Here is a 26,336-nt window from a genome sequence, read left to right as displayed (position 1 = left end):
ACCAACCAAAGAGCATACACAGGCTGGCTGGAAGCCCCAGAACCCATGTACATATATCAGAGGACTGCCTTGTCTGGCCTCAGTGGGAGAGGACACACCTAATCCTGTAGAGACTTGATGCCCCAGGGAAGGGAGATGCGGGGGAGAGAGGGTTGTGGGGACACCCTCTCAGAGGTGAAGGGGAGAGATGATGGGAGGAGGAAGAACTCTGGGAGGAGGGACCAGGAGATGGGGTAACATTTAGGATGTAAATAAATAAAATAATTAATTTTTTTTTAAGTTAGGGGTGCTTAGGTGAGTGTACAAGCACTTAATCTAACTCACTCCAGGATACTAGGGAAGGCACAGGGCTTGCACAGACCTCAATCTTCCCATTTGTCAATGTGGAAGGCTCACTCTGGAGAAACAGGAGCCCAGATGACAGGTCCTTCTAAGCCTCTGCGCCCACCACACAGTAGTTGAGATCCTTGCAAATGCTGTCTTAGGTCTTCGAGATAGAGATAGGAGTACTTATGCGGCTACCAGCACAGGCATTATCTCATTGACTCCTAAAAACAAGGTGGGGGCTGCCCCCCTCCCTGCACTACACAGAAGAAACAAGGTAAACCTCAGTCCAAAGCTGCACCTCAAGCTCTGTGTCCCCTAGAACTGGCAGATCCAGACCTAGGAAGGCAAAATTGAAGGAGGTGTGTGTGTGTGTGCGCATGCATGTGTGTCAAGAGAGGATAAAGAAGAGAAGGATCAAAACATTTTATTACTATTAGTAGTATTACTATTATTATTATTATCATTATTACTATTATATTATTTTTATTTGTTTGTTCATTTGTTTAAAGAGGGTCTCACTGTAGCCTTAGCTGGCCTGAACTTGCTATGTAGACCAGACTGGCCTCCACTAGCTTGGCCTCCCAAGTGCTGGGATTAAAGGCATGTGCTACCATGCCTGGCTCAAACATTTCAAATGTATGTATGAAAATGTCATAATTAAAACCATCTGTTGTTGGGATGCCTTATTTGCAGTGCTGGGAATCAAACCCAGGACTAGCCTTTTATATTCCATGTAAATCAAGGGAGAGTTTCTGACCTGGGAACTTTGGCTACATTAACTCAACAGTATGGACAAAGGGTACACATCCAAGGTGGAGAATACTGGGCTTCATCAGCACTCAGAGTGGGAGGAATTTCCTGGTATCCCCATGCAGAGATTGAGAACCGGGAAGGAAGGAGGCTCCTGTGGGCCATATGGGGAAATGGCAAACCACTTGGGCTTCCTGAAACCCAATGGCCAGCCATATTTCTCCCCAAAACTTGGCTACTTTACCTGGTAGCCCTGTCCCCAGCTGCTAGCCATCCTTTGTTTGGTGAGTCTTCGGCCCAGGGAACTAGGCATGCACACTCTAGGCTCTACCCACTCATCAGCACGTGCAACCTTCCCATGAATTCCTATGGACTTCTCTTATGGACACACCCAAGGGACACAGCATGGGACAGAGGTTCAGGGTGACTCAACTCTGCAGGAAAGTATATGGCCAGGGTCAAAATGGTGTAAGCGTAGCCTGGAATTTCCTGGAACTTTCTGATGGAGGCAGAAGCTTGAACTGCTAAGAACAGCCCATACTGATGAGAGAGAGAGAGAGAAAGAGAGAGAGAGTGAGAGAGAGAGAGAGAGAGAGAGAGAGACAGACAGACAGACAGACAGACAGACAGACAGACAGACAGAGACAGAGACAGACAGAGACAGAGAGAGACAGGGGGAGGGCTGTGAATGAAGCCAACATGAAGCGGACAGAGACAAACACCACAGTCCTACTCTGGGGGCAGGTGCTCTGAGCTCCAGACCAGCCACTTTCACCCCACAACACACCCAAGCAACAGAGGATTTTAATTGTGACATTTTCATACATGCGTTTGAAATGTTTAAGCCAGCACATGCCATTAATCTCAGCATTCGGGAGCCCAAGCTTGGTGGATCACCACAGACATGATTTAGGAGAAAGGTGAGACTCTGCTCACAGGGCCAGGAGGAAGCAACCCAAAGCCCTCTGCAAAGACCCAGAACAGAAACTGGGGCTGAAAGGCCCAGAGCCTGAATCCCAGCCCCCTGCACACCTGTGACTCAAGCTACCGGGATCCTCCAAACCTTCAGATATTCTTTGAGTATATCTGAGTATCTGCCGCCTGCCAAGCAGTGCCCAGCCCACAAAGGATTGCTCCATGGAATCTGAAGTATGAGCTCAGTTTCCCCATGCAAATAATACTGGCCAATTAATGTATTACTATGAACAAGGCTTAGGGAGCCAGAAAGTCTCCGGTTAATACTAGTTTGGGGGACAGCTGCTCCAGCCCAGGGGTTTGCCTTCTAGTACCCTACAGCAAACTCTGTGGTAGGTACCCACTCCAGTCCATACTTGGAAAAAAGCCTCACCTCAGAGCTGCACAAGGCGTACCACACAGGAGCTCCAGAGTTAAGTATTTGTAAGGTAGGGCTCAAGTGCTCCCTCACACTCTTTTAGAAGGAAGCCCAGGATCACTGAAAACCACGACTGTGGCTGTCAGTGGCCAGTGGGGCTGGCTTCTCATGCCACTACACATCCATGCTTCTAATGCCTCTGATAGGCCACAAGGGAGGGTGGACCAGGGCTTCCTTTCAAAGGTGTGGAGAACATTCTCATCACCCCTGCTACAAATATACCTTACACACACACACACACACACACACACACACACACAGGGGCAGGGGATAGGGATGAAACAGATGCAAAGTGACGTTTAGCTGGGTGCACAGCTCCAGTCTTCCTCCTCAGACCAGACTTGGGGGATGTAGGCAACAGCCATTTTTCGGGAGGATCTTTAAATTCACACGTCAATCCACTCAAACCAAGCTTATCTTATTAGAGCTCAGTACCTGGACCATGCTCCCACACAGCACACACACAGTAGCCCAGAACACTCTAATCACAAGAAAACCCATCAGACGGAGCGACACTGCCCACTTTTCCTTTTAATCATTCAGAGTAGCCCTGTATCAAAACTTTCTTTAGAAGTCTAAGCCCTCGTGGAAGCTTAGCCACAGCCACAGGGGTAGGAAGAGGGAGACAGACTCATCAACTCAGAGCCTGACACCAGCCAGTCACACCCAGCACCTGCTGCTCTCCTCACTTGGTCTTATCCAGGCCAGCTCTGAACTCATGTGATTCTCCTGCCTCAGCTTACCAAGTACACAAATGTGTACCGCACCAGCTGGACTCTGCAATTGAACCAGCACAGGAGGTTCAGAAGCAGTGACTCACCCCTCAGCCCTCTGCCCCTTCTCACCCCTCTGACCCTATACTATCGTTATCCTGAAAAGTATGAGCGCTACATACTTATTCACCTAAAAGGCCAAGTAAGAGGTGTGCAGTGTAAAAGTAAGAGTCTCTGATCCTTCCAGATCTTTCTCAGAAACAGGCCTGGGCAGACAGGTGTGCATAGCTGTCCCCCAATATCCCTGAAGACTGGCTTTAGGACTCTGCCACTGTGGACACCAAAACTTGTCAACACCCAGACCCTTCTTCACAAGGGCCCACTCATCCTGCTGTCACCTCAGGCAGAAGTCAGTGACGTGGCCACATCGCCACGGACTGATCTGGTAAGGGATGGGTGAGTTATAACCAGTTTTTCTCACTCTATGCACATATCTGAACATGCATGTTCAGGTACACCTCAGCTCTGTTGTGATTCTCTGACCCCTGACCTCTCTTCATCAAATCAACACCTGTAAAAATCACAACTGTGACAACAACCCCAACAATCCCACCCTACCTGCACCTCATGGTTACTGCCTCCATCCCCTCTTTAAAAAAAAAAAAAAGAAAGGTTGCCTATCAGTGGCTTTCTCTTAACACACACTCACACAATCTCTATGGTAGGCTACAATCCCTGGTAGAGATCTCATGTCCAGTATTTAGATAACTGTGGTTCCTTCCCTTAAATCTGGGCTAAAGTCGTGGCCTGTTGTACCAAAAAGGATATGGGGCCACTAACGCTAGCCCTGAGCTACTGCCTGGATGCTTGAAGAAGTCAAATAATAGCCAATGGATACCCGAAGCTCCTCAAGCAATCATCATGGCTGCTCAGCCACATCCCTTCTGAGATGTGGCTCCTGCCTGCCCTTCAGGCTCAGATGGTGACCTCAGTACAAGGCCACTGCCTTCCTCACCCTCTTCGTCCCCAATGAGAAGGGGGTGGACTCAGTGTAAAAGCATTCACCTAATCCCTAGGGAAAAAAATGCCTTGGGAAAAAGAAAAATGAAGTCAAAGGCACTGAAGCCAAGAAAACAGAGAGAGGCACAAAGAGGTCAGGAGACTTGGCCAAGGCTAACAGCCTGTAAGAGCTGAGCTGGGGCTTGATCCCAGGTATTCATATTCTGAATCTAGAGCAGTGACCAAACACCAGTGTTTTTCTAACACTTTGGTCATGATCTATCTACCATAAGAATTACATTATAACAGGCTTCTGTATATATAAACATGGGTATACATGTGTGTTTAAACCAATACAAAAGGTAATACAAAACAGTAGCCTTACTTTAAGTGATAGTTTGTCTTATTTCTGTAATTTTCTATTTCATTTTTCTGGCCACCGGTTGATTTCAGGAATGGAGCTGTAGCATATAATTTTGAACCCACTGGCATGTCTCTAAGACAACTCTACAATTTACCAGCCTGATTTGAGTCTTGCTCTAATGAGGTCCTACCTCATGTCAGGTAAGCCTCAGCAAGCTGGACCAGTTTCTGCAGCCTTAGTCTTCCCACTAGGCTGGTGCTTCTCAACCTCCCCAGTGCTGCGACCCTTTACTACAGCTCCTCAGGGTGTGCTGACCCCCAACCATACAATTAGTCTTCTTGCTACTTCATAACTGTAATTTTCCTACTGTTATGAGTCGCAATGTAAACATCTGATATGCAGGATTTCTGATAGGCGACCTCCGAAGGGGTGATGGCCCAGGTTAAGGACCACTGTGCTAGAGGAAGAGGGACTGCCACTGTTCAGATATGAAATGTTGTCCCCCAAAAGCTCAAGCACTAAAGTCTTCATCCCTAGGTAATGGCACCGAAATCTTAAGGGAGTAGAGTATAGCTAGGAGAAGCAGGTCCTGAAGGGGACGGTTCTTAGGGAGGTCTTGTCTCTGACTCCTGACTCTGCTTGCTGTCCTACAATGCTCCTCCACCCTCCCCCAGCTGAGGGCCTACACCTTCTGAAACTGTAAGCAAAATACATCCTCCCTCGTTATTTTCCTCTGGCATTTTGCCACTAAAGTAACAAGAAAAGTGATTAATATCAAGGACAATATCAGCGCCTACATCACCAGGATGCTGACAGAACCAAGCAGTGAGGACAAGGACAGCATGGCCTCTCCAGGTGCTCTGGAGGCAGAAGCTATGCTGCAATCACCTCCTCTTGGTGGGCACCCATGCTTACCATGGAGCTGTGTGCACAGGCTAACCCAGACACATACTCCCACGGGCAGGGGCAGGAATAGTGGCCCCCAGTACCCACAGAGACAGCAACTGTGTGCCCAGGTAACCCAAGTTTCCTGAAGTCCTCTTTTGACTCTTGCAATCTGTCTAATCCACTGGGAGAAAGAGTGCTACGAGAAAAATTCCAGGTCAAAAGCAACCCTGTAACATGACGCCCTATAGAAGCCAGGTGTGGCACAGGTGCGGATCCCTAACCAACACCAACAGGAAAGGCCTCTGAGTGAGGCTCCCTGCCCAAGCTTCTGAAGCTAGGCAACGGAGAAGCCCCCTGGATGGCTGTGGGTCTCTCCTACAGCCCCTGGGCAGACGAGCTCTGCTGTGCCTAAACGAGTGCTCATGGCAGCAGCTAGAGTCGGGGAGGTTTGCAGTAGACACCGGATCTCCCCACGGGATGCGGCTGGCACAGGTCACCACCCACCCCAGCAGGCACAGCCCGCCTCTCTGCTGGTTCACAGACTGCTGATCTCACATCTGGGAGACTAGAATCAGACTCCAGGAGGAGGCTAAGGACTTTGTGCTGTTCACATGGCCTCTGTACCTTTGTACATCACCTACCCTGTACCTGAAAGGCACATCTCCTACTTGTTCCTTGGAGCTCAGCAGCCTCAGCATCTCTAACCTAACCTTAAGCATCATTCCCCTGTTTTCAAGCATATTCAGATGCCCATTCTTGGCATGCATCGGTTTGATCATGAGTGGACACACCAGAAAGCTCTGAGAGGCGGAACCATTGCTGGCCCCAGGCCACCCATCAGGAAGCCCAACATAGGACGAAGGTCTAAGAGATCAGACCCTACAAACCCGTCTCACCTGTAACCAGCAGCCCACACAGCTGGTCCTCAGCAACAGCACTGATTGACACATCTCTACGTCAGTCGCTGTCTGCCCTCCTATTGTCCTGCTTGCCACAGAAACAAGCTATGGCTTCCCAGCTCTGAGGGCTACCTGTTCTGTTCTGCTTGCAGCCAAAGCCAGCTTCTCCTGTCAGGCCAGCAGTTTTAGCTCAAGAGTAGCTGCTCTGTTCACATGATGAAAGTGTCCTCCAGAGGCAGATACAAAGATCTCACAAGGAGATGCAGGCCATTCAGCTCCATGCTTCATTCAGCCTGCATGCATGTCTCATCACTAACTCCCTGCGCCCACAGGGCCGAGTTGGAAGCAATTACAAGCACAGTGTGCAGGCCAAATCCAGCTACCTGCTCGTCCATAGGAAGTGATCCCTAAAACTTTCTTTAGTTGACTTGGGTTCTTTTTTGGAAACGAGCTCTCATATATAGCCCATGCTGACGGCCAAGTTGTAATCCTCCTGTCTCAGCCTCCTTAGTGCTGGAATCACAGAGGCATGCCATCATGCCTGCAATGTTTCAGATCCAGACATCCGGGTTTTCTAAGCCACCAGATGACACCGTCAAGGCCATGTTCCCCAAAGGCTAAGTGTTGGTTGGGCCTAAGTGGCACTGCCCTCTTGAGGCAGGGTGTGTGTTCAGACACAGATGCCTTCCACCCAGCCTGCTGCACCTAATCAATGTGACCTCTCTGGCTCCTCTGGTTACTGAGGTCAGTATTAACATCCCACAAAGCCTCCCTCATGTGCCTCCACCTCAAAGCGCACCCCGAGTCCCACCCTTGTCTGTGGGTTACAACTTAAAGAGCCCCATGTGGGATTCTTCTGAAACATGCTAGGAAGCGAAGAATATTACCATCCCAGTTCCCAGCTGTGAAAACTGAGACAGCCATAGCTTACACTACTACCACAACATGTATACCCAGTCCCTACCTTCTCTATGGTACCCTGGGAAAGCTGTCTCTGGGCACCAGTTCCCTAGGACCTGCCTGCTTCTGAATTTGGTTAAAAGAACAACCTGGAAAGTACAGAGAAAGTGAAATAGTTCTTCCCACACTTTGACATCCCCACACTATGTTTCCATCCCCGAGGAATCACTTGTGCCTTAGCGGAGGCTGGTGCCAGACCACAGTTGTTTCAACAACCAGCAGGTCTCTCCCAACCTCGCTTGTAACTTTCAGACCTCAGGAATCTTCTCATTTAAAGTATCGACAACATATCTAGTTCCCACCACATTCATCGGTTGACACAGAGGCCCAGCTTCGTACCTGAAGTTTCAATGAGAAAGTGTACAGGCAGAATTAGAACCCAGACTGTGGGCCTCCACAGCCCCTGCTCACCTTGATCCTATTATACTTCTCCTGGCTTCTTGCCTGCCTGCAGCCTCCCCAAGGGTCACTAGATGTTCCCCAGAGAACCAAGAGCTGTGCTCAGTCCAGTGTAGACCTGTGATCCTCATGGAGCCTGTGAAACCTTCTATCCCTGGCTTCATCTTCCAAAGTACTTTACAGAGAGTCCTTGCTCACACTCTTCCTCCTCCACAGAACAGATCACAGGCTTCTCTCATCACACCGACATCATACAAGGCTACTTCAAGTTTTCTCTCTAGACAGAGACCTGAGTCCATAACACAGTGGGAAGGGGCTGGATATGGTGCCTTGTGCTTTAAATCCCAGCACTCAGCAGGCAGATCTCTGTGAGTTTGAGGCCTATCTAGTATACATGGAAGGTGTTGAGGCCAGCCACGACTTCCACCAATATCTCCAACAAACTATGCTCTGTGGCTTTCTCCCTGACACTTATCAAACATGCAACCGCTTTGACATTCCCCCCTTCTGCTTCTATCCCCGACTCGCCTCTGGTGTTTAGCTCAAACCAGGTTTTCTCTGAGGAAAGATAACCTCTGACCCTGGTAGTTCCTGTTCTAGACTCAAAGCCCCCAGTATGTCCCCCAACCTCCCTTTATTATCTTCTCTGTTCAACATGTACCTTCCAAGTGTGGAACAATCTAACTTAGAAACACCTGCCAAGACCCAGGGTGTGGCAGCTGCATTGAAAATATAGTTGCACTCTTAAAAGCCCACAGCACAGCATCTGCGTAGCAAGCACAGCTGCATATTAAAAAATACAGTTGTATCCTTTGATAGCTATAGGGCACCGGTATAGAGCACTCCCTCATCCTCACGCCTGAAGACTGAAATTTACTGCTCAAGTCCCTTATATAACTAGGGACCATGTATGTATATAACCTGTGCACGCTCTCCTGCATACTTATATCAAATCCATGTTGCTTATAATACCTAATACCTAATGTGATGGTTTGAATGATAATGGCCCTCATAGGCTCATACATTTGAATGTTTGGTTCCCAGTTGGTGGAGCTGTTTGGAAAGGACTAGGAGGTATGGCCTTGTTGGAGGAGGCATGTCACCGGGGTGGGCTTTGAGGTCTCAAGGAACTTGCCACTTTGAGTTAGCACTTTCTACCTCCTACTCGTGGAGCAAGGTGTGAGCTCTCGGCTGTTCTGGCCGCCACACCCTTGCTCGTCCATCATGGATGCTAATCCTCTGAAAGCATAAGCCGGAATTACAAGTTGCCTTGGTTTACCCCATCTTACCACATCATAATAAATTGCATCTAAGTCATCAGGGTATCTTGTTTAGAAAACAATGACAAAGGAGGGGGAAAGCCTGATCAACTTAGATGCATGCTTTTTTTTTTTCTTTTCAAATATTTTCAGTTTTCGGTTAATGCAGGGCCCAGTATGGACAGCGGATGCCATAATGTATCACAACCAATGGACTTCAGGAGTGTAAAGAGGTTGAACATCAGGGAACTTAGTGATATGGACTACAATAGGTATGGTGGCACTCACTGTCATCTCAGCAATCAAGAAGTTGAGGCAGGAGGATAGTAATTTCCAGGCCTGTCTGGCCTACACAGCAAGATCCTATCACAGAATAACACCAGAAACCTAAATCATATACCATACTAGTAGAGTGACCCAGCCCACCAATATGCCAACATTTGATAAAACTGAACGATTATTCCTAACTTAATAAATCTTAGAGAGCTGGGAGTCAAAGCAAGTTATTTTAGCTAAAGAAATAGCACATATGACATCTTACTGTTATTAAACAGAACTTAGGGAACCCTCTCATTAAGTTCCAAGGCAAGGACAGAGGCGTGAGCAGAAGGAACCACCAAGCAAAGTGAACAACTGCCAGACCAGCTCTGAGCCTCAAGGCACCCTGGACCTTACCGAAGCATCTGGCCAACTTGTATTTTATTATTTGCATTTTAAAACATTTGTTTTATACCAGGCTCTAAGCCACACAAAAATGGCTTGTAGTCAGTGAACACATAGAGATGAATGCCCCACATCTACTGCAAACACACGGATAGCGGAACAGACGGCGTCCTACACATACTAAGTTAGAATGACATCATCCTACTTCTCAGATGGAGAGGCCAAAGTTCATGGAAGAGAAAGGCCCTTTAGCTGATGTCATGGGATGCATCGAAGCCCACCTTACCCTGGGGCCCTCTAATAACCATCAGCCACACACAAGGCCACATGCCACAGGCAGTGTGGCTCAGCAAGCCAGAACAGTGACGCCCAAACTAATTCCTCAGGGCTGCTAAGCAAATATGGCCCTGGACAGGCCCCTCGGACAGAGCCACACTGGCTGGCCAGGGTTCCTGCATGAAGCTGAGGGTGACTTCAGCCGAAGGACCTATGGCTTTCCTCCTGAGCCTTGTGGCTGGTGCCCACATGGATAAACATCCCTCTCAGCTTGCCCAGGCATCTATCAAAGAATTACTTATGCCTCTGGAAGTGCGTGTTTAGAAAAGGCTCCCCACCCACCTGGGCTTGGCAGGGTGCGGCCTGGCCGGACTCTCAGGCTACCCTTTATAGAGGACTACCCTTCATGGAGTGGGCATGCCTCTCTTCTGATCCAGCCTTAGAGCTTGCCCCTATCCATGCAGAGAGGCTGAGGCAGCTTCCCAGGATAAACGGAGCAGGGTGACATCAAAGCCCAGCTTCCAGATCCAACAAGCGAGGCCTTCAGCTCTCTCTGGCCTTTCGTCCAGGGTGTTCTGAGCTCCTTCCTCGCTTCTCTCTGACAGGAGGGCAGATATTTGGTTTGTGAGGGACTAGATTCTTTCCTCTCTCAGGAAGAGAGGGCTAGGGAAGAAGCCAGGAGAAGAAAGCAAGGGGAGGGACCCTGACTGTGAGCAAGGAGCTGCAAGAGGAACATGGGAGCCAGCAAGAGAGGGAAGCCCAGAGGCTGCCGCAGGAAGTACCTGAATCCAACAAGCAGCCAAAAAGATTTCAAAGTCTGTATAGCTAAGCAGAGTAAATTCACAGCTCTGGGTACCTGAGCTCATCAACATGATGGACCCCACCGTGGGCTCCATCCCTGACTCTGGGAAGCAAGGAAGCTCTTCCCTCAGCTCAGCCTTGTTGTGCTCCATGGCACAGGGAGCTCTCTGGGGTTGCCTGTCAGCAGCCTCTTTCCCCCAGGCCCTCGCAGTGATCTTCTCAGTTCTCTACTGGCACGGTTGACCCTCAGGCTGACTTCCACCTACAACCTGGCTCCAGAAGCCACCAGCCCAAATGACAGCTGGGTAATATCCCATCCTCAAACGGCAGGTTAGTAAATTCCAAGGAATAGGCAGGCGGCCTCACACACCTGTCCCTGGACAGGGAGCTCAAGCATGCCAAGAGCTGCTCACCCACAGGGCTTTCCAAGACTGAGTTCCAGGGATACTTCCACTCCCCATGAGCTACCAAGCCATAGTCTCGGCATAAGGCTTGGTTCTACAATTCCACAAAGAATGGTGGACTCAGGAAAGATAAAACCTAGCATTGGGAATAAAGGTTTAAAAAGTTGGCTAGAAGGAAGGAAGGAGGCAGCAAGGATAATGATCAAATTTTCTTTCTTCATTCATACACAGCGAGTGCCTGTTACATACTTCAGAGAAGAAATTGCATTTGGTGGCTGACTCTTTTGTTAATGACAGCTCAACTTTGACCACTTTATCCAAGGAGACAGATGGTTACTGATGGGGGTGGGGGAGGTGGGTTAGTGGGCTTCCTGGTCCAAACAAGGATACTCTCACCATCCTATCACTTCTCCTCCCTCCACTAAGCAAGGCTGTTAAGCCCCCAACTCTACCCTCAGCCACACATAGGACATGCTGCTGGGATTATGAATGGATAGAGACACCCACGCCCCTAACTTGTTGGGTACAAGACAGCACATACGGGCTGGCTCAAGAAGGCCCAATGTCCTTCTTAAAGACGTTTCAGAGAAAGAAAGAGTACTAGTTAAAGTGCCTCTAAGAAGTCCCATCACACAGATGTAGCACCACAACAGGTGACAACACCCACTTGGAAAGATACAGACCAGGAGCAGCCTGCAGTGATGTCTGGCACCTGCACAGCTCAGATGTCCCAGACCACTCCGTGCTGGCTCCCATGTTCAGGTAGCTCTCAGGGCTGTGAAGCTGTTCCCAAGAGCCATCAGCCAAGGAGACCCTCCCTAGACCCCTCAAAGATGCCTGCGAGTGAAGGCACAATGCCTCTGCCCTGAACCCCCCCCACTCCGCCATCCTCAAAGCAAATCATCTTTCGATTCTTAAACACCGCATACTTAATTTATGCTCTACCTCAAATGTCAAGCCCACCTCCCAACACATAGCTTTGAAACCACGTAAGGAGGCCTAACACTTTCCATATGGTGAAGACATGGGGCCTTTTAATTGTGCCAACTGGTATCATTCAAGGGTAATTCCCCAGGAATCCAGGATTCAGGCAGCAGCTGGGCCAGCTCCCAGTCTCATCACACAGTCCCACCTGGCCCCGTGCAGCATGCCTGCACCCTCCTAATCTCCCCCAAATATCAAAATGTGCTAGGTGCCCCCTAATCAAATTACCGAAGCGCCTGGCAGCCGCCTTTGATCTACAGGGGGCTTGCCTGTCCCAAGCCCCAGCCTATTTCTGCAAGCAGCCTTGCTATAAAAGAACAAAAGGATCATGGTGCAAGGAGCAAAGGTTGTTTGGAGCCTGGTGACACGCGCCCGCGTATATGTGTGTGCCCATGCTCACAGCGTGGACATAGGCAAGGTGTCCTCCCTCATGCCTGAGTCTACTGCTCTACCTACCTATGGAGCTTCACCACGATGCTTCTGCTGACACAGCACTTCCACTGGGCCTTCTCTCGCTGCCTGATGCTTTGTGTTCCTACTGGCTCTCGGGGACCACTGTCTAGCCTCTCTACTGCTCAGTACATCCGTCTCAGCCATGGCCTTGACTCAGTCTACTGTCCTTCCTTCATGTATTTTTCTGTCTCCAGTCATTCACGACTCTTCTCCTTTGAGCTTAGACTCCCTTGTACCTCATCAAGCATCCATGGAAAAGCAGATGTCCAGACCTTAGCCTGGGTTCCCTCCAGAGGCACCTGCAGTAGAAGGGTGCAGGGGGAAAGAGTGCACAGTGAGGATGTCAAAGTCGACTCACACATCAGGACCCCTACATAAAGATCAACTCTCATCCTAGGTCCTATTCTTATCAAGATTTATCTGCGATAGCTCTGCTGTGGATGATGCTATTACTGTGCCCATTTTACAGATGTGCTAATGAAGACACTCAACGTTAATGTGACTTGCACAAGGTGACAATGTCCTCCTATGCAGAGCCTGACCTCATTCACTTCTGTATGTGGGGGCGTGGGGGTAGGCTGAGTTTCGTGCCTGTGTGGCCTGCCCTCACATTTTATGGCTACGTATGTAGCTCGGCTCCTGTCACGGACACAGGAAAGGAAGGGCCCCCTCTTGCTTTTTCCTACCCGGCAACCAGCTCCTATGGACACGGTTGCAACTGTCTGTGAGCCCCTGACAAGGCAAGGCTTTTCTTCACACAACTCAGTCTACACCAGCTGACTGCAACTCCAGAGGGCTATGGGGAGATTAAGGTCATAAAAACAATGTGCTGGGCACATACAGGCGCTCAGGCAATAGCAGTTCTCATGGCAACAATAATGTTGTCAGTTTGATAAGCTAGTAATGTGTCCTCAGCCTCTTAGGTGACTGAACAGGTAGAGGAGCAAGCACAGAATCATTCCCTAAAGATAGGCCTGGTACAGGCTACAGGAAACTGCCAGCCCTGGAAGCCAGCAGACGGCTCCACACCCATCTACATCCTGATGATATCATAGGAGGACCCTGCCAGCCACCCCTCCCATGCCAATGGGATCTGTGGAAATGGCAGGACGTCACTGTGCTCCTCACTGGCCTATCCGCCACTCTCAGCACCCCTGCCATGTGAGCATTCCTCTTTACATTCCCAACTATGACCACTTGAACTCGGTATTTGTATTGACTTTGAACTCATCTACCCCTTTCAACTTTGATTCATCCTAAGTGATATAACATCCAGGAAATCATGCGTTTGATGTCCTCGTTATTTTTCACTGATTAAAAAAGATAAGTATCTATAAAGATTAAAGATATTCCCTCTAAAGACCACTTGAATTGCCTCACAGGCAGGCCACCACCGGTGCAACCTCATACTTTGGCTTAGCCTGGTCCTTTTCTAGGGTAGATGCGTGGCCCCACTACTGTGGCCACTGTAGGCTGGGACCCAGGCATCCAGGACTGCTATTAAGATTCAACTCTCAAGGAAATAGAGACCTCCCTCCCCCACTCAACATCTTTGATGGCTGGGCCCACCCTCTAACTATCCGACACATGTCACACTGATGGCTCTGTGCCTCACATCTTCAAAAGGACTTTGAACAAATATTAATGACCCCTCCTTTTCTGAGAGGGGGGTGAGGCAGGAAGGCAAGCAAGCACATCCATCCCATGCTGTCCTCAGCTGGGGGAAGAAACCAGGCAACAAAATTCCGTGACTTCAGCAAAGCCACAGGCTTAAGCAGGGGCCCCCTCCCCCTGCTTCATTTCCCCCAATGGCAACTTTTACTGGCTTGCATTCCTCTTGCTGGGAACACTACTATTTAATTAAAAACGACAGACTTTTGTTTTCCTCTCCTTCTTCCCCCCCCCTCCCATCCTCCCAGCCTGGATGCCAAGGAGACCCACCAAAAACATGCGGGTAACATTTGTTATGGCTTTGAAGATAAAAGTCAATGGAAGCAAGCCCTCACTGTATTTCAAGTTTCCCCTCTAGCATGAAGTAAAAGCTGCCTGGCAGTTTAGGGGAAAGAGAGAGAGAGGAGAGAGGGGGGGAAGGGGGAGAGCGAGGGAGAGGGAGGAGAGAGAGAGAAAGAGGAGTATTCCTGTCATTCTGCAGGAATACTTTATGAAAATAAACAGGCTGAAAAAAAACCAAAACTTGATTAATGGAAATCCTCTCTGTTGGCCTGTATTGAGCTGCAAATGCATCTGCTCATATGTCTAAACTGGATTGTTTTCATTGGTCTTTAAGTAAATAAGTACATCAAAAACTGGGAATGGTGAGGGAAGGAAAAGTTTGTGGTTCTGTTGAAAGGCTCTAACTGCAGCCCCCCACCCCCACCTCAGACCAGTTTTGACCTTTTTACTAGGATAGCAGCTCCAGTCCCAACCAGCAGCAAACTGGAAGGCCAGGAAAAGGAAGCCTGAGCCATGGAGTAGAAGGAGAGAGGTAGCTTATCCTAAAGAGAGAGGACATTTAACACACATGCACACACACACACACACACACACACACACACTCACACACTCACACACACCCTCCCTGCAATGGCACTACAAAGTGCCAACACACACTCACACACACTCACACACTCACACTCACACACTCACATATACCCACACACATACTCACACTCATTCACACACATACTCACACACACACATACTCACACACACACTCACACACACACTCATACCCACACCACCTCACTGCAATGGTGCTGCCTGCCAGGTGCAATACACACATACTAACACACATCCATACACACACACACATACACACACACATCTGAAGACTCCAGCACCCTCACCCAAAGAACAAGACCAAAGAACTAGCCAGACCTGAGGCTCGGTCTTTTCTCCCTCTAAGTTTTAAAAAAAAAATTAAATGTCACATCAAAAAGTTGATTCATCCTTTGATCCTCAGCTTGCAAGAGTTCCACGCAGACCATCTGAAAGCCCCGTGCAGAGTTCTGGAGCTCACAGGACATCTGTGAATACCAGTCCCAGGCCAGGCACAGGGGCTTAGAGTCACTCACTTCCCCAACCCACTTGCTCCTGCAGAACAACTCTAACCTCAAGAACCCCCTGGGTGAAGAAAGAGGGTGAACCCAGACCACTCTACAGAGACGCCCCCTCCCTCTCAGGAACACACTAAGGGGACAGCCAGGTCTCAGTGCCTCCAAACTCTACACTCAGATGGCAGATGGCACTGATGAATGCCACAGACACAGTTGGAGGTAGCCACAGATCCTGGGCCAGCACAGCCCTGCCCTCTACCCCGACACTCCTATCTCCCTTTAGTCTTAACCCCTCCCTGTGGAAAAGCTGGCCACAAAGCAAAGCAGAGGAGCCCCCACCCCCAACACACACAGACACACAGCACAGCTTCCCCACCCCACTGGACCTGTATCACCTCCTCCCTGGCGCTGCCTCCCAGAGCAACTCTCTGTGCCCAGCTGGGCAGGAGACTGGTGTCCCCTTGATCGACAAGGGTCTTCCAAAGCATGGGGTGCAAGTAGGGCTAGTGGGGCACACACCGGCTGAGAAGGGATTTTTGGACTTAAGACAATGTGCAAGCGGGATACCACAAGTTGGAGTCGGGGAGATCCTCAGACCCTCCCCAAGGCTGAAAGGGGAGAAAGGGTGGAACGGAGTGGGGGCCATACCCGGGTGCCTCGACCAACAGTTCCTGCCAATCTCAGCTGACGGGGTCCTGAGACGCTGCCTGGACAGCGCTGCCTCCCGATCCACTCCTCGATGCCTTTCCTTGCCCAAGCAGCGTTTACGGTAAAGCTGTCACCTGAGGCGGGAAGAACACGAAGACGTTGAGTCTGGGCCCCCCAGCTGGCAAAGTTACCTGAGAGTGTAGGGAAGGAGACAAGGCGGCACAGCCCGGAGAGTAAAGACTTGGCAAGAGGGTCAAGCGCTGGACGGAGCAGAATCCAAGAGGGAAATAGCCAAGAAAAGGGGCTCGGCGAGACCCTAAGTGCAAGAAGGATTCAGAGGGCGAAAGGGGGGAGGCAGTGCCCTGACCGAAGAGGAAGGAACACGGGAGGCAGGGACTGCGGAGGAGAGAGCTGAGGGTCAGCACAGAGGGTACAGTGGGACCAGAGACCAAGTTCTCCGGAGAAGGGGCTGGCGGCTAGAGGAAGGCGCAAGATCTTGGGGATCTGAAGGGAAGACGCAGCCGCCAAAGTGGAGGGGGTTAGGGTCAGCGGTGGGAGCACTGGGCTGTGGGGAAGGGGTAGGAGAGGCAGAGGGGCCCCAAAGAGCGCTCCCGGGGCGGGGCTGGGGGCTTGAGGCAGCCCTGGTAATGAGATCCAGCGGCAGGGCGGCCCGCGCCGCCTCCCTCGCGCCCCCCGGGCCGGTGGCCCGCGCGCCTACCTTCCGGGCTCTCCCTGCGCTTGCACACGGCGGCTGCGGGCACATCGCGCGCGGCGGCGGCGGCGGCGGCGGCGGCGGGAGCCGGAAAGAAAGGAGAGGGAGAGTTAGCACCGGCGGGAGGACCCGGGGTCGCGGCCGGCGCGCAGGCGAGGACACTGACCCGGCTTCGAGTGAAGTTTCCCCATGCTGGGGCGCGGCGGCGGGGCGTCCTAAGCCATGCGTCCGGCCGCCGACCCCGCGCCAGCCTCGCTCGCCTCCTCCTCACAGTCCGCGCGCCGAGCGCAGCCTCAGGCGGCGCCGGGACGCGCTCCTGCCGCCGTTGCCGCGGCCCGACTGACGCCCGGGCGCGCCGAGCCCCCTGCCCGCCGCCGCGGCACCGCGCCTCTCCAAGCGCCCATTGGCCGGCCGCGGCCCATCAAAGGAGAGGCGGACGCGGCTGGGCGGGTAGAGGCGGGGCCTGCGGGGAGGGGCTGGCCGGTGGGCGGACCACGGGGGGCGTGGTCTGTGGGTGGGACAGGGGCGGAGCCTCGATGGGGAGAGGCTTTGGGTGTGCTGGGCCCCAAGCCCCCTGTGCGAACCTCGGGGCGGGAGTGGGGACCGGGCGGGCGGAGGCTCTGGCCGCTGGGTGGTGGAGCAGCGCTGCCCTCGCAGGTGACACTGAGGCTTCCCTATTCTCAGCATTTCCTCGAAGCTGCCAGAGTGGGACTCGATGGCTCGAGTTCACAGGTCGAGAAACTGAGGTCACAACTGACGACCTCAGATGCCCTGGCGCACGCGTCTACTGCTCTCCAACGGTGCAGTTTCTTCCCAGACTTACAGTACCCAGTGTTCTGCAGAAAGTGGACCCTGTTTTCAGCTGCCTGCCCTTTTCTTTGACTCCTCTGGGTTTTGGGTTTGTTTGATTTTGTTTTTGGGGGTTGGTTTTTTTGTTGTTGTTTTTTGTTTGTTTGTTTGTTTGTTTGTTTTTTCCTATTTGGGAGTCCGATAGAAATCAACTGGGCACCTCGCTGGTTAGAGCGAGTTCCGCCTACTCCTGTACAGGAGCCCGGAGCTGTCCCCTAGTCGCTCGCAACTCTTCTTCGCCCATGGGCTCGTGAGTGCCCAACTGGGGTCGGGGCGAGCTGCCAAGCTGTGAGGCCGGGAGCGGTGAACCGCCGGATCTTTGATCTTTCTTAGTTTCCGTTTCCCCCCTCCCCCCTGCAGTTCTGCAGACCCCAAGGGCCTGTTTGTTTTGTCTGGGGAGGTCTCTGCAAAGGGGAGGGCGACTTAAAGGCTTCCACCACACCTTTGTGGTCCTCAGAACGATGTCTCTGAGGGCCCTGCGCTAAGTTTATCTTGGTGTCTGGCAGCCTGGGCATGGGAAAGAACCAGTTCTGCTCTTACAGCTAGACTCACTGCTTCAGCCTCAGTTTTATGATCTGTACAATGGAGACTTAGTTCTCCCCATTTTTTTTAACCTGCTCCCCTGCTGCGCTACTCAAAACAGGTGGCCTACGGTGGTTGGTCCTTTTAGACTTACAAGTAAGCACTTTGTGGGAAGGGATCTGGGAGTCAATCCCAAAGCAATGGTTTGACAAGCTAGGCAAGCAAACGCTGTTATTGAGCTATGTCCTCAGCCCTAGGCACTACAGTTTTTAAAAAGTTAAACAGGTGTGTCATCCAGATGGCTCAGCTGGTAAAGTTGCTTGCCACCAAGCCTGAGGATCTGAGTTCCATCCTCAGAGACCACATGGTGAAAGGAGAGGCCCATCTGCTGCAAAATTATCCCCGACACACACACACCTCCACACTTATGTGCCCACATACATATTCACATACTATGATAAATGTAAATTTAAAATAAAAAATAAAGGGTGAAGTTGGTTTGGCCCAAGATAGCCAAAATAACACCAATACTTAGTTGTCACATTCTTTGTTTTCCACTGTCTTTAAAGTCTGGTGTGCATTTTATACTTAAAAACACATCTCAAACAGAAGAGCCACACTTCAAGAGACCTTTGCATGTGGCTAGTGGCTACTGTGCTGTGAAGTACGACTGTGAGCACCTACCTGTCTCAAAGGACAAGGGAATCCGGAGCTGTGTGACCCTCTGAAATTCTTCATCCCTCTTCTTGCCTATATACCCTGTCCGGAGGAAATAAAAGCTAGTCTAAAGCACACCCCTAAATCTCTTGCAGCATGCATTTATCCAAGCATAGCTGGGACCTCACAAAACAGCAAAATGAAACTGTTCAGGCTTCAGTTTTTTTGTTTGTTTTGAGTCAAGGGCTCATACCAGGTTAGCCTGGAATGTCAAGGGCTCATACCAAGTTAGCCTGGGACTCACCATGTAGGCTAGGCTGATCTTGGAATCGTAGTGATTGATGGTCTTGCTTTAGCCTTCTGTAGACTGGGACTGTAGGTGCGAGCCACCACACTTGGCCTGTTGTCAGTTGTATATGCCACATCTTTAGTGCCTGTTGTATTTTCTGTGCCCTCGATGAAGGCTTTTGTACTAATAGAAAGGACAGATTCTGCTAGGTAGGCTCAGAAAAGCGGGGTTACCTGCCCGAGGAGTTACCCATCATGCAGTTGATTAGTGATCTAGTTAAGAGCCAACCTCAAACTGATCCTTTGCTGGTATGCATTTTCACTACCCCAGGTTTCTAGCACATTCCAAGCATTAACATCTGGAAAGAAAGGGTAAGTGCCAGCTGTGCGGTAGGTGTTGTTCTAGCGCTTCAGTGAACAAGAGGAACGGTCCCACATGCACGAGCCTGCCCCCCTATGTCCTCGGTGGAAGAGAGACAGCACCCATGGTGAAGCACGGGGGGGCGGGGGGGGGAGACAGAAGGCAGCTTACATCCAGGAAAGGGTTAATATTGGCCAAGACAGCCAGGCAAGCTGCTAAACATCTACTGTACCCAGGACACCCCCAGAATCACTTGGCCCAGGTGTCTAGGGTGCAGGGTAGAGAATTCTCGAGCTGTGTGGGAATGGAAGAGAAGACCCAGGGACTAGAAGAGAGTGAGCCAGGTCACAGGCTCTGGGCTGACAGGGAACATCCTGCAGAGTGTCTGCTATAGAAGTGGAGTTCCTGTGGGGTCCCTGCTTGTCTTTCTCACCCACACCCACACCAGTGCCAGGGGCTTCGAAATCAAAGCAAAACCCTTTCTCCCAGAGCTTAGAACGTTGGTTACTTCCTTAAACCTGTCATGGCTTTCTTCTTTCATGAGAAAACAGTATCCCCTCTGCCCCTTGGGAATGTCTCTTTGCAGTTCAAAAAGAGATAAAAGCAAAGACTAAAACTCTGTAGTTACCAGCTTGAGTCTTAGGGGAAGTAAATCCCAAGCGTCTGGCCAGACACAGAGGCCCCACCAGGCGCCTGGGACTTTGCCGCTGTCGGACCCTCGCTGCTTCTACAAACAGGCACCTCTGACCCTAGCATGAGAAGCCAGAGAGAGGCTCGGTAGGGACCAGATCACCTATCCAGGATTCAGAGGACAAACTCCTAAACGGCTACCAGGGCACCATCTACCTAGAGTGGCTCTTTGCCCTCTGCGGGCTGCCCACCCCATCACTTGCTGTCTTTTTTCTGTTTTAATAATTTATCTGGCCCATTTTCTTGGGCTGTATACTTACAGTGACACATTGCTTTCTTTGAAGATTTCCCATCCTTTTGGGGGAGGAGAACAGGAGAGGAAGGCCATGAGGAGATAAGAGAGAGAGGTTAGACCCACCGCCTGCATGGGGCTGCAGATTTCCGAAGACTGATTTGGGGAAATCTGTCAGATGAAAGGCTAGGAGATTTTTATTTTTTTTCAAAAGCCCCATCACCCTGGTTGGCTGCCCATATCCCAGGTTAAGCTATCTCATCTGGCTCCTGTCAAACACCACTTCCTAGGTTAGAAACCCTTCTTGGCCTTCTGTATATGCGGCACGCTCTCTAAACATCAAGGCACCTACCCCTCTGCATCCAGTTGGCACTCCTTCATTTTTAATATGGAGCTGCCTTCCCCTTTCAGTCTCCTTGAGGGCAGGACTCTCATTGCTAACATATCCTGGTGTAGTCCCTAATACAACTCCATCCTCCATAAGAAGCCTAAGCCCTGGGGTGAATTGTCATCAGTAAGAAGTAGAAATAGAATCTGGAGACAGGGGTACTGGCTCAGGTTTGCAATTCCAGCACTTGGAAAGCTAAGGCAGGGGTATTGTGAGTTGGGGACCAGCCTGGGCTACTTAATGAGACTATGATCAAGAGAATGATACCAGTTCCCCCTAAGCTAAGGCAGGGGTATTGTGAGTTGGGGACCAGCCTGGGCTACTTAATGAGACTATGATCAAGGGAGTGATACCAGTTCCCCCTGCCTTTGCTGCATCTCCATGTCCCTGGGAAGCTAGGACTGCTGGGGCCTGGAGACCTGTTGGGGGTAGGGGGTGGATGAGGGGTGTAACTCAGGAGGAAGAATGGAAGTCTCAAGATCAACAGAGCGTGAAACAAGAGTGTTCATTGGAGGTGGAAAGGGAGCAAGGGGGCGTATCCAGGGAAGCAAGGAGGCAGCTGCTGCTTGCTCACACCTATGCTGTAGCCTCTCTCCACTGCTCTAAACCATAGGTGGATCCTCACTACATCCCTGAGCCAGTGACAGATCTCACCCATGGGGCACTAGCCACAGCTATTGCCCAAAGAGGCAGTTGGCTGAAGGAAAGATTGGGAGAAAGGCAGCCAGGAGCTACATGGCCCCAGCATTGGCTCCCAGAAATGCAATAGGAGAAAGTGGGGTACCCAGAATAGGCACAGGGTTCCCTCTGTATTTGGACCTTAAAGAGGCCGGAAGGCAATGACCCATCTCCTCCAAATGCTGGCTGAGTTGAGCATTTGTGGCAGGAACTCTTCCTGGCCTGGAATGTTGTCCCAAGCTCAGAGCTTGCCCCTCTGAGAAGCTCTCCAGGCATTCTTTCATAAGAGAGAAAGCCTTTGGGGTTTGTTCATTTTTCTATTCAATGCAACCAACACAAGCTTGACCCCCCCCACACCCAGTCTCCCTGTCCGTAACCTGAAGGACGGACAGCAAAGATCCACAGTTCTTTTTTTGTTTATTTATGTAAACATGGTGCATGCGAATGGCAAGGGATGTGCGTGTGTATGTGTTCACAGAAAGGAGGTGGGAAGGGTGGAGATCAATGTTGGTGCCTTTTCCCAATCACTCTCCACTTTACTATGAGACAGGATCCCTAGGGAACCTGGAGCTCACCAATTCTGGGAGATTACTGTGTGGTCAGCAAGCTCCTGTCTCCCTGCTCAGTGTTGAGATTGCAGGAGTGCACACCTTTGTACCTTAAAAACAAACAAACAAACAAACAAACAAAAAACAGTCACTGGGGACAAAGTGAGTCCTCATGCTTCCACAGAAAGCCCTTTACCAATTGATAAATGAGATTACCAATTGAGCTATCTCCCCAGATCTCTCTGGGAGTTCTTTATCAGCAGGACTTGTCAGGTTCCTCAACAAGCCACCAAATTTTGCAATCCCCTAAGAGAAATGGAAATAGAGTTTCTTGAACTTGCCAGACCAGGGAACCATTTAAGAAATATCAGTGTAAACAAGCATTCCTGGATCATGCTGGACGAGATGAGTGCTAGATCTCCTTCCAGGTTCCATATCCCAGGCTAAACTGAGAGGAGTATGTGTGTATGTGTGGGGCGGAGGGGGGGTGTTGCAGCATATGGTATGTGGGGACAGAGCCGACATAGACAGGGTTCGAGGATCCATTCATGTCTAGTCACCATTTGCTTGGGAAATCCTTGATCACTTACAGCCTCTGAAACCCTCTGTCTGAAACTCTGTTGGCACCCTAAGGGCTCTGCTTGGGGAGTGTATTGCTTTTTTTTATTTCTGTTGCTGTGATAAAATACTGTGACTAAGACAACTTACAAAAGGAAGTTTAGGGCTTACAGTTTCAGAGGGACAGGAGTTCATAACTGGCATGGTGGGGAACATGGCATCACCATGCAAGAGCAGCTAAAAGCTCACAACCTGATTCCAGGCAGGCATGGTCCTGGAGTAGCAGCTGAAAGCTCACATCTGATTCCCAGGCAGGAGGCAGAGAAAGCAAACTGAAAATGGTGGGAGGCCTTTGAAACCCTGAGCTCACTCCCTGTGACACACTTCCTCTGACAAGGCCACACCTCCTAATCCTTCTCAAACAGTTCCACTAAACTTAAACTATGAGTCCACAGGGGAAGGGAATAGTCTCATTCAAATATCACAGAAGGTGAAAAGAAAATTCTTGCTGCAAAGATCACCAGCAATGGCCTGAGCCACCAACCCTCCCTCCTGGCTGTTTTCTTCCTCTTTCTGTCCCACAAACAAGGGTTTGCGTGGCCCTGCCCCCCACCCCATGTTGGCAGCATCATTCCTTGGACACAGTTGGTTGGATGCCTCACCCATGAATCTGACCAATGGTACTCTTTTTTGTAGCATTTCAAGGGGCAGTGGCAGCTGTCTGGGTACCATGTAGGCTGAAGGAAAGAAAAAAGTATGGAGCAGAAGCAGGGATGGAGACAGAGGTGATACTGGGGTTTGGATATGAATGGTCTCTAGCTGGTGCTGCTACGAGGAGTGGTTATTTGCTTAGATCCATTCTTAGCTGGACAGGCTGTTGAAAGCCTCTGGGGAGGTAGCAGGGTTCACTGCTGGTGTACCTCTGAAGAAATCAACTCTTTCTTTCTGCTTCCTGGTTGCCACATGGGAAGCAGCTTCTGCTCCCACAGGCCCCTCTGCCTACCACAGGCCCAGAAACCTAGAGCCAAACAACAGTGAAATAAATTCTCAGAAATGATGAGCTAAAATAAATCTTGCCTCTATTTTTTTTTTTTTTTTTGGTGTTGGTGGGGGGGGAGGAGTTGATCGGTTTATCCAGACAGGGTTTTTCTATGTAGCCCTGGATGTCCTAGAACTCACTCTGTAGACCAGGCTGGCCTCTAAGTCAGAGACCCACCTGCCTTTGCCTCCCAAGTGCTGGGATTAAAGGCATGTGCCACTACCACCATCTTTTCTCATTTTAAATTGCTTATGTTCAATATTTTGTCACAGTGACAAAAGGCCAGCTAACGTAAGTGGAGACATATAGACACAGGCACATAGATAGATGACTGTCATGGTCCCTGATCTTGCCTGTGTCCTGATCTTAGAGCCCTAAAAGCCTGCCAATTCTTCTTTGTTAGGCTGATATCAATCACTGAAGGCTCTTGTATAGAACACGCATACCAATCCCCAAGACCTTGTTAAGATGCAAAACCAGTGTGGCCTGAAGATCATACTTTTGACAGGTCCCGGATGAGTGTGAGGCTCTAGAGTGGTGAGCCATCTACTGGGACCATGGACTCTAAGTGAGTGGAAGTAGGGCAACAGCCAAGGCTCCAACCAAAGGCGGGAAGGGACCAAGAGACACGCATGCTTCTCTTCCCTTAATTCCACTGTGCAATGAGGATGACTGTATGCCGCACTTATACCAGACTTGCATGTGCACAACATGGGTAAAAATGTCTCCCGTTGTGAAGCTCACTGGCTAAGGAGGATGGCATCAGGATCGGGTAAGCCAGTGAAATAGATGGTAAAAATAACATCAAATGAGAAACAGGAGGAAGGTGCAGCAAGACATGCCACAGATGGGACAAACTGGGAAGAAAAAAATCAAAATCTTGGGGGTCAGCAAGATGACTCCGTGAGCAAAACTTACCAGTCACATAAAACTTCAAAATGCTCGAAGGCAATACCATCCGCTACCCCCTCAGCATATCCCACCTTAAGCTAAGCCCTTCCTGTAGATACATCACTTTGTTTCTTCTCATTGTGTGCCCAAGATGAGGACAAAATATTGAGAAAGCAGATCTCAGCATGTGCAAAGGGCCTGAGGTTGCAACAAACTGTGAACGCTTGGAAACAATAAAGACAGCACAGGCTCTGCAGCAGAGACCATGAAGCTGAAGGTGACAAGGGAGGAGCATGATGGGTCTTTATGGACTTTAGCTTCACTTGAGCAAGACAGCAGCCACATGAGAGGGGCTAGATGGGGGGGTGACAGAAAGAGGTTAGCCCCAAGATGACAGTCGCTTAGACTAGAGTGGCAGCAGTGGAGATGGAGGGGTTCCATGCTAAAAGTTCTGGGAAGTTAGCGGTCACAAGGTTAGCTGACATAAAGGACCTGGAGAGAGAAAAAGAAGGGAAGAACCTTAAGATTTAGAGGTTGGAGACAGCAACTGCCAGTGGCTGATGGGAAACAGTGTGGCTGACGGATGAGAGAGACTGAGGAGAGGGTTGTTTGAAGCAAACTGTTCTGAGAGCACTAGTAAGTATCTGAAAGAAGGGATCTGCAGATAGAGAGCTGGAACCACAAAGCTCAGCTGCAAGCTGCCTAGCCTGCTGTCAGCAGGTATCATAAAGCAGGACCCAAGCCTGGAGAGATTCCCGAGCAGTGGGCAGGGACAGAGGGGAGACAGCCTGGGATAGAACCTGGGGGTGCCAGCCGGGGCTCATCCTCTAGTCAGTTCCTCCTGTCTCCTCACAGCACCGCAGCAGCTTCTGGAGATTCCCTCGGTCCTTGTGGATTCCGCTCCTGGTGCCCCTTCCCATACCTGCCCTTCACCCCTCCTCTTCAGCGCCTTTGGCAGGCAAGTTCTAAGAAGAGCTGAGCTCTCAAAGCAGCACTTTGTTCTGTCCTCTCTGGAGGCAGATAAGAACCTGCGTGTGACCTCCGAATCTGGCAAGGGGCAGATGGGGAGGATGGCGGCTCGTTGCAATGCCCAGCATCCTGCCATCACTGAGGTCCTGATCCAACTCCACTCCCTCCAAGCCTGCCTCATGCTATGACTGTCCCAGCACATAGTAGCCTTGCCATGGGATAAGTGGCGGAAAGGTAGGCCACCCAGCCAGAGTAACACCATGCATCCCTGCCTTCAGCATCTCCAGGCCCTGCTTCAGGCTTCCCCACTATCCCCATTTTGCTTCATCTGACTGTACCATCCTACAACTCCAAGTAGCCAGCTGATATCACAGCACCTCAGGGAGGGCAGAGAGCAGATGGAGGTTGATGATCCAGACCACTGTCGCCTCTCGCCTGGGAAACCCGAAGGGACCAGAGGCAAGGACCGTCCATCTGCATCCCAGCAGCAAGCCTCCCGGCCTCCACCTGGTGCCTTTTTAACACCATCTTCCGAAGGCTTCTCCGAGTGACAAGTATCTTTGTGCAGAGCCCCTCCACCCCTCCCTGTCTCCTTGGATCCTAACTCTAGCTGGCTTCCTTCTGCACAAAGGGTCCATTGAGAGGCAGGCAGTGGGGTGCTGCCTTTGATCTGGGCTTCTAATAACGTGTGTGTTTGTGTCCCAAAGCAAGGCAGCAG

General features: G+C 50.6%; 1 protein-coding gene across 1 annotated transcript in view; it reads right to left on the bottom strand.

The window, feature by feature from the left end:
* Nkd1 (NKD inhibitor of WNT signaling pathway 1) overlaps window positions 1-17,297 on the bottom strand; it is a 74,624-nt gene extending 57,327 nt beyond the window's left edge. Inside the window, exons 1-3 of the mRNA XM_031340781.1 lie at window positions 17,115-17,297; window positions 16,955-16,987; window positions 16,237-16,370 (exon numbers count right to left, since the gene is read on the bottom strand). Coding sequence (XP_031196641.1) covers window positions 16,237-16,370; window positions 16,955-16,987; window positions 17,115-17,139 — 192 coding nt within the window. The 5' untranslated portion in view covers window positions 17,140-17,297. The remainder of the gene's footprint in view (window positions 1-16,236; window positions 16,371-16,954; window positions 16,988-17,114) is intronic.
* Window positions 17,298-26,336: the final 9,039 nt, after the last annotated feature.

This window comes from Mastomys coucha, unplaced genomic scaffold (assembly GCF_008632895.1).
Source record: "Mastomys coucha isolate ucsf_1 unplaced genomic scaffold, UCSF_Mcou_1 pScaffold22, whole genome shotgun sequence".
NCBI classification, from domain to species: Eukaryota; Metazoa; Chordata; class Mammalia; order Rodentia; family Muridae; genus Mastomys; species Mastomys coucha.
This window is presented reverse-complemented; position numbering and strand designations above follow the sequence as displayed.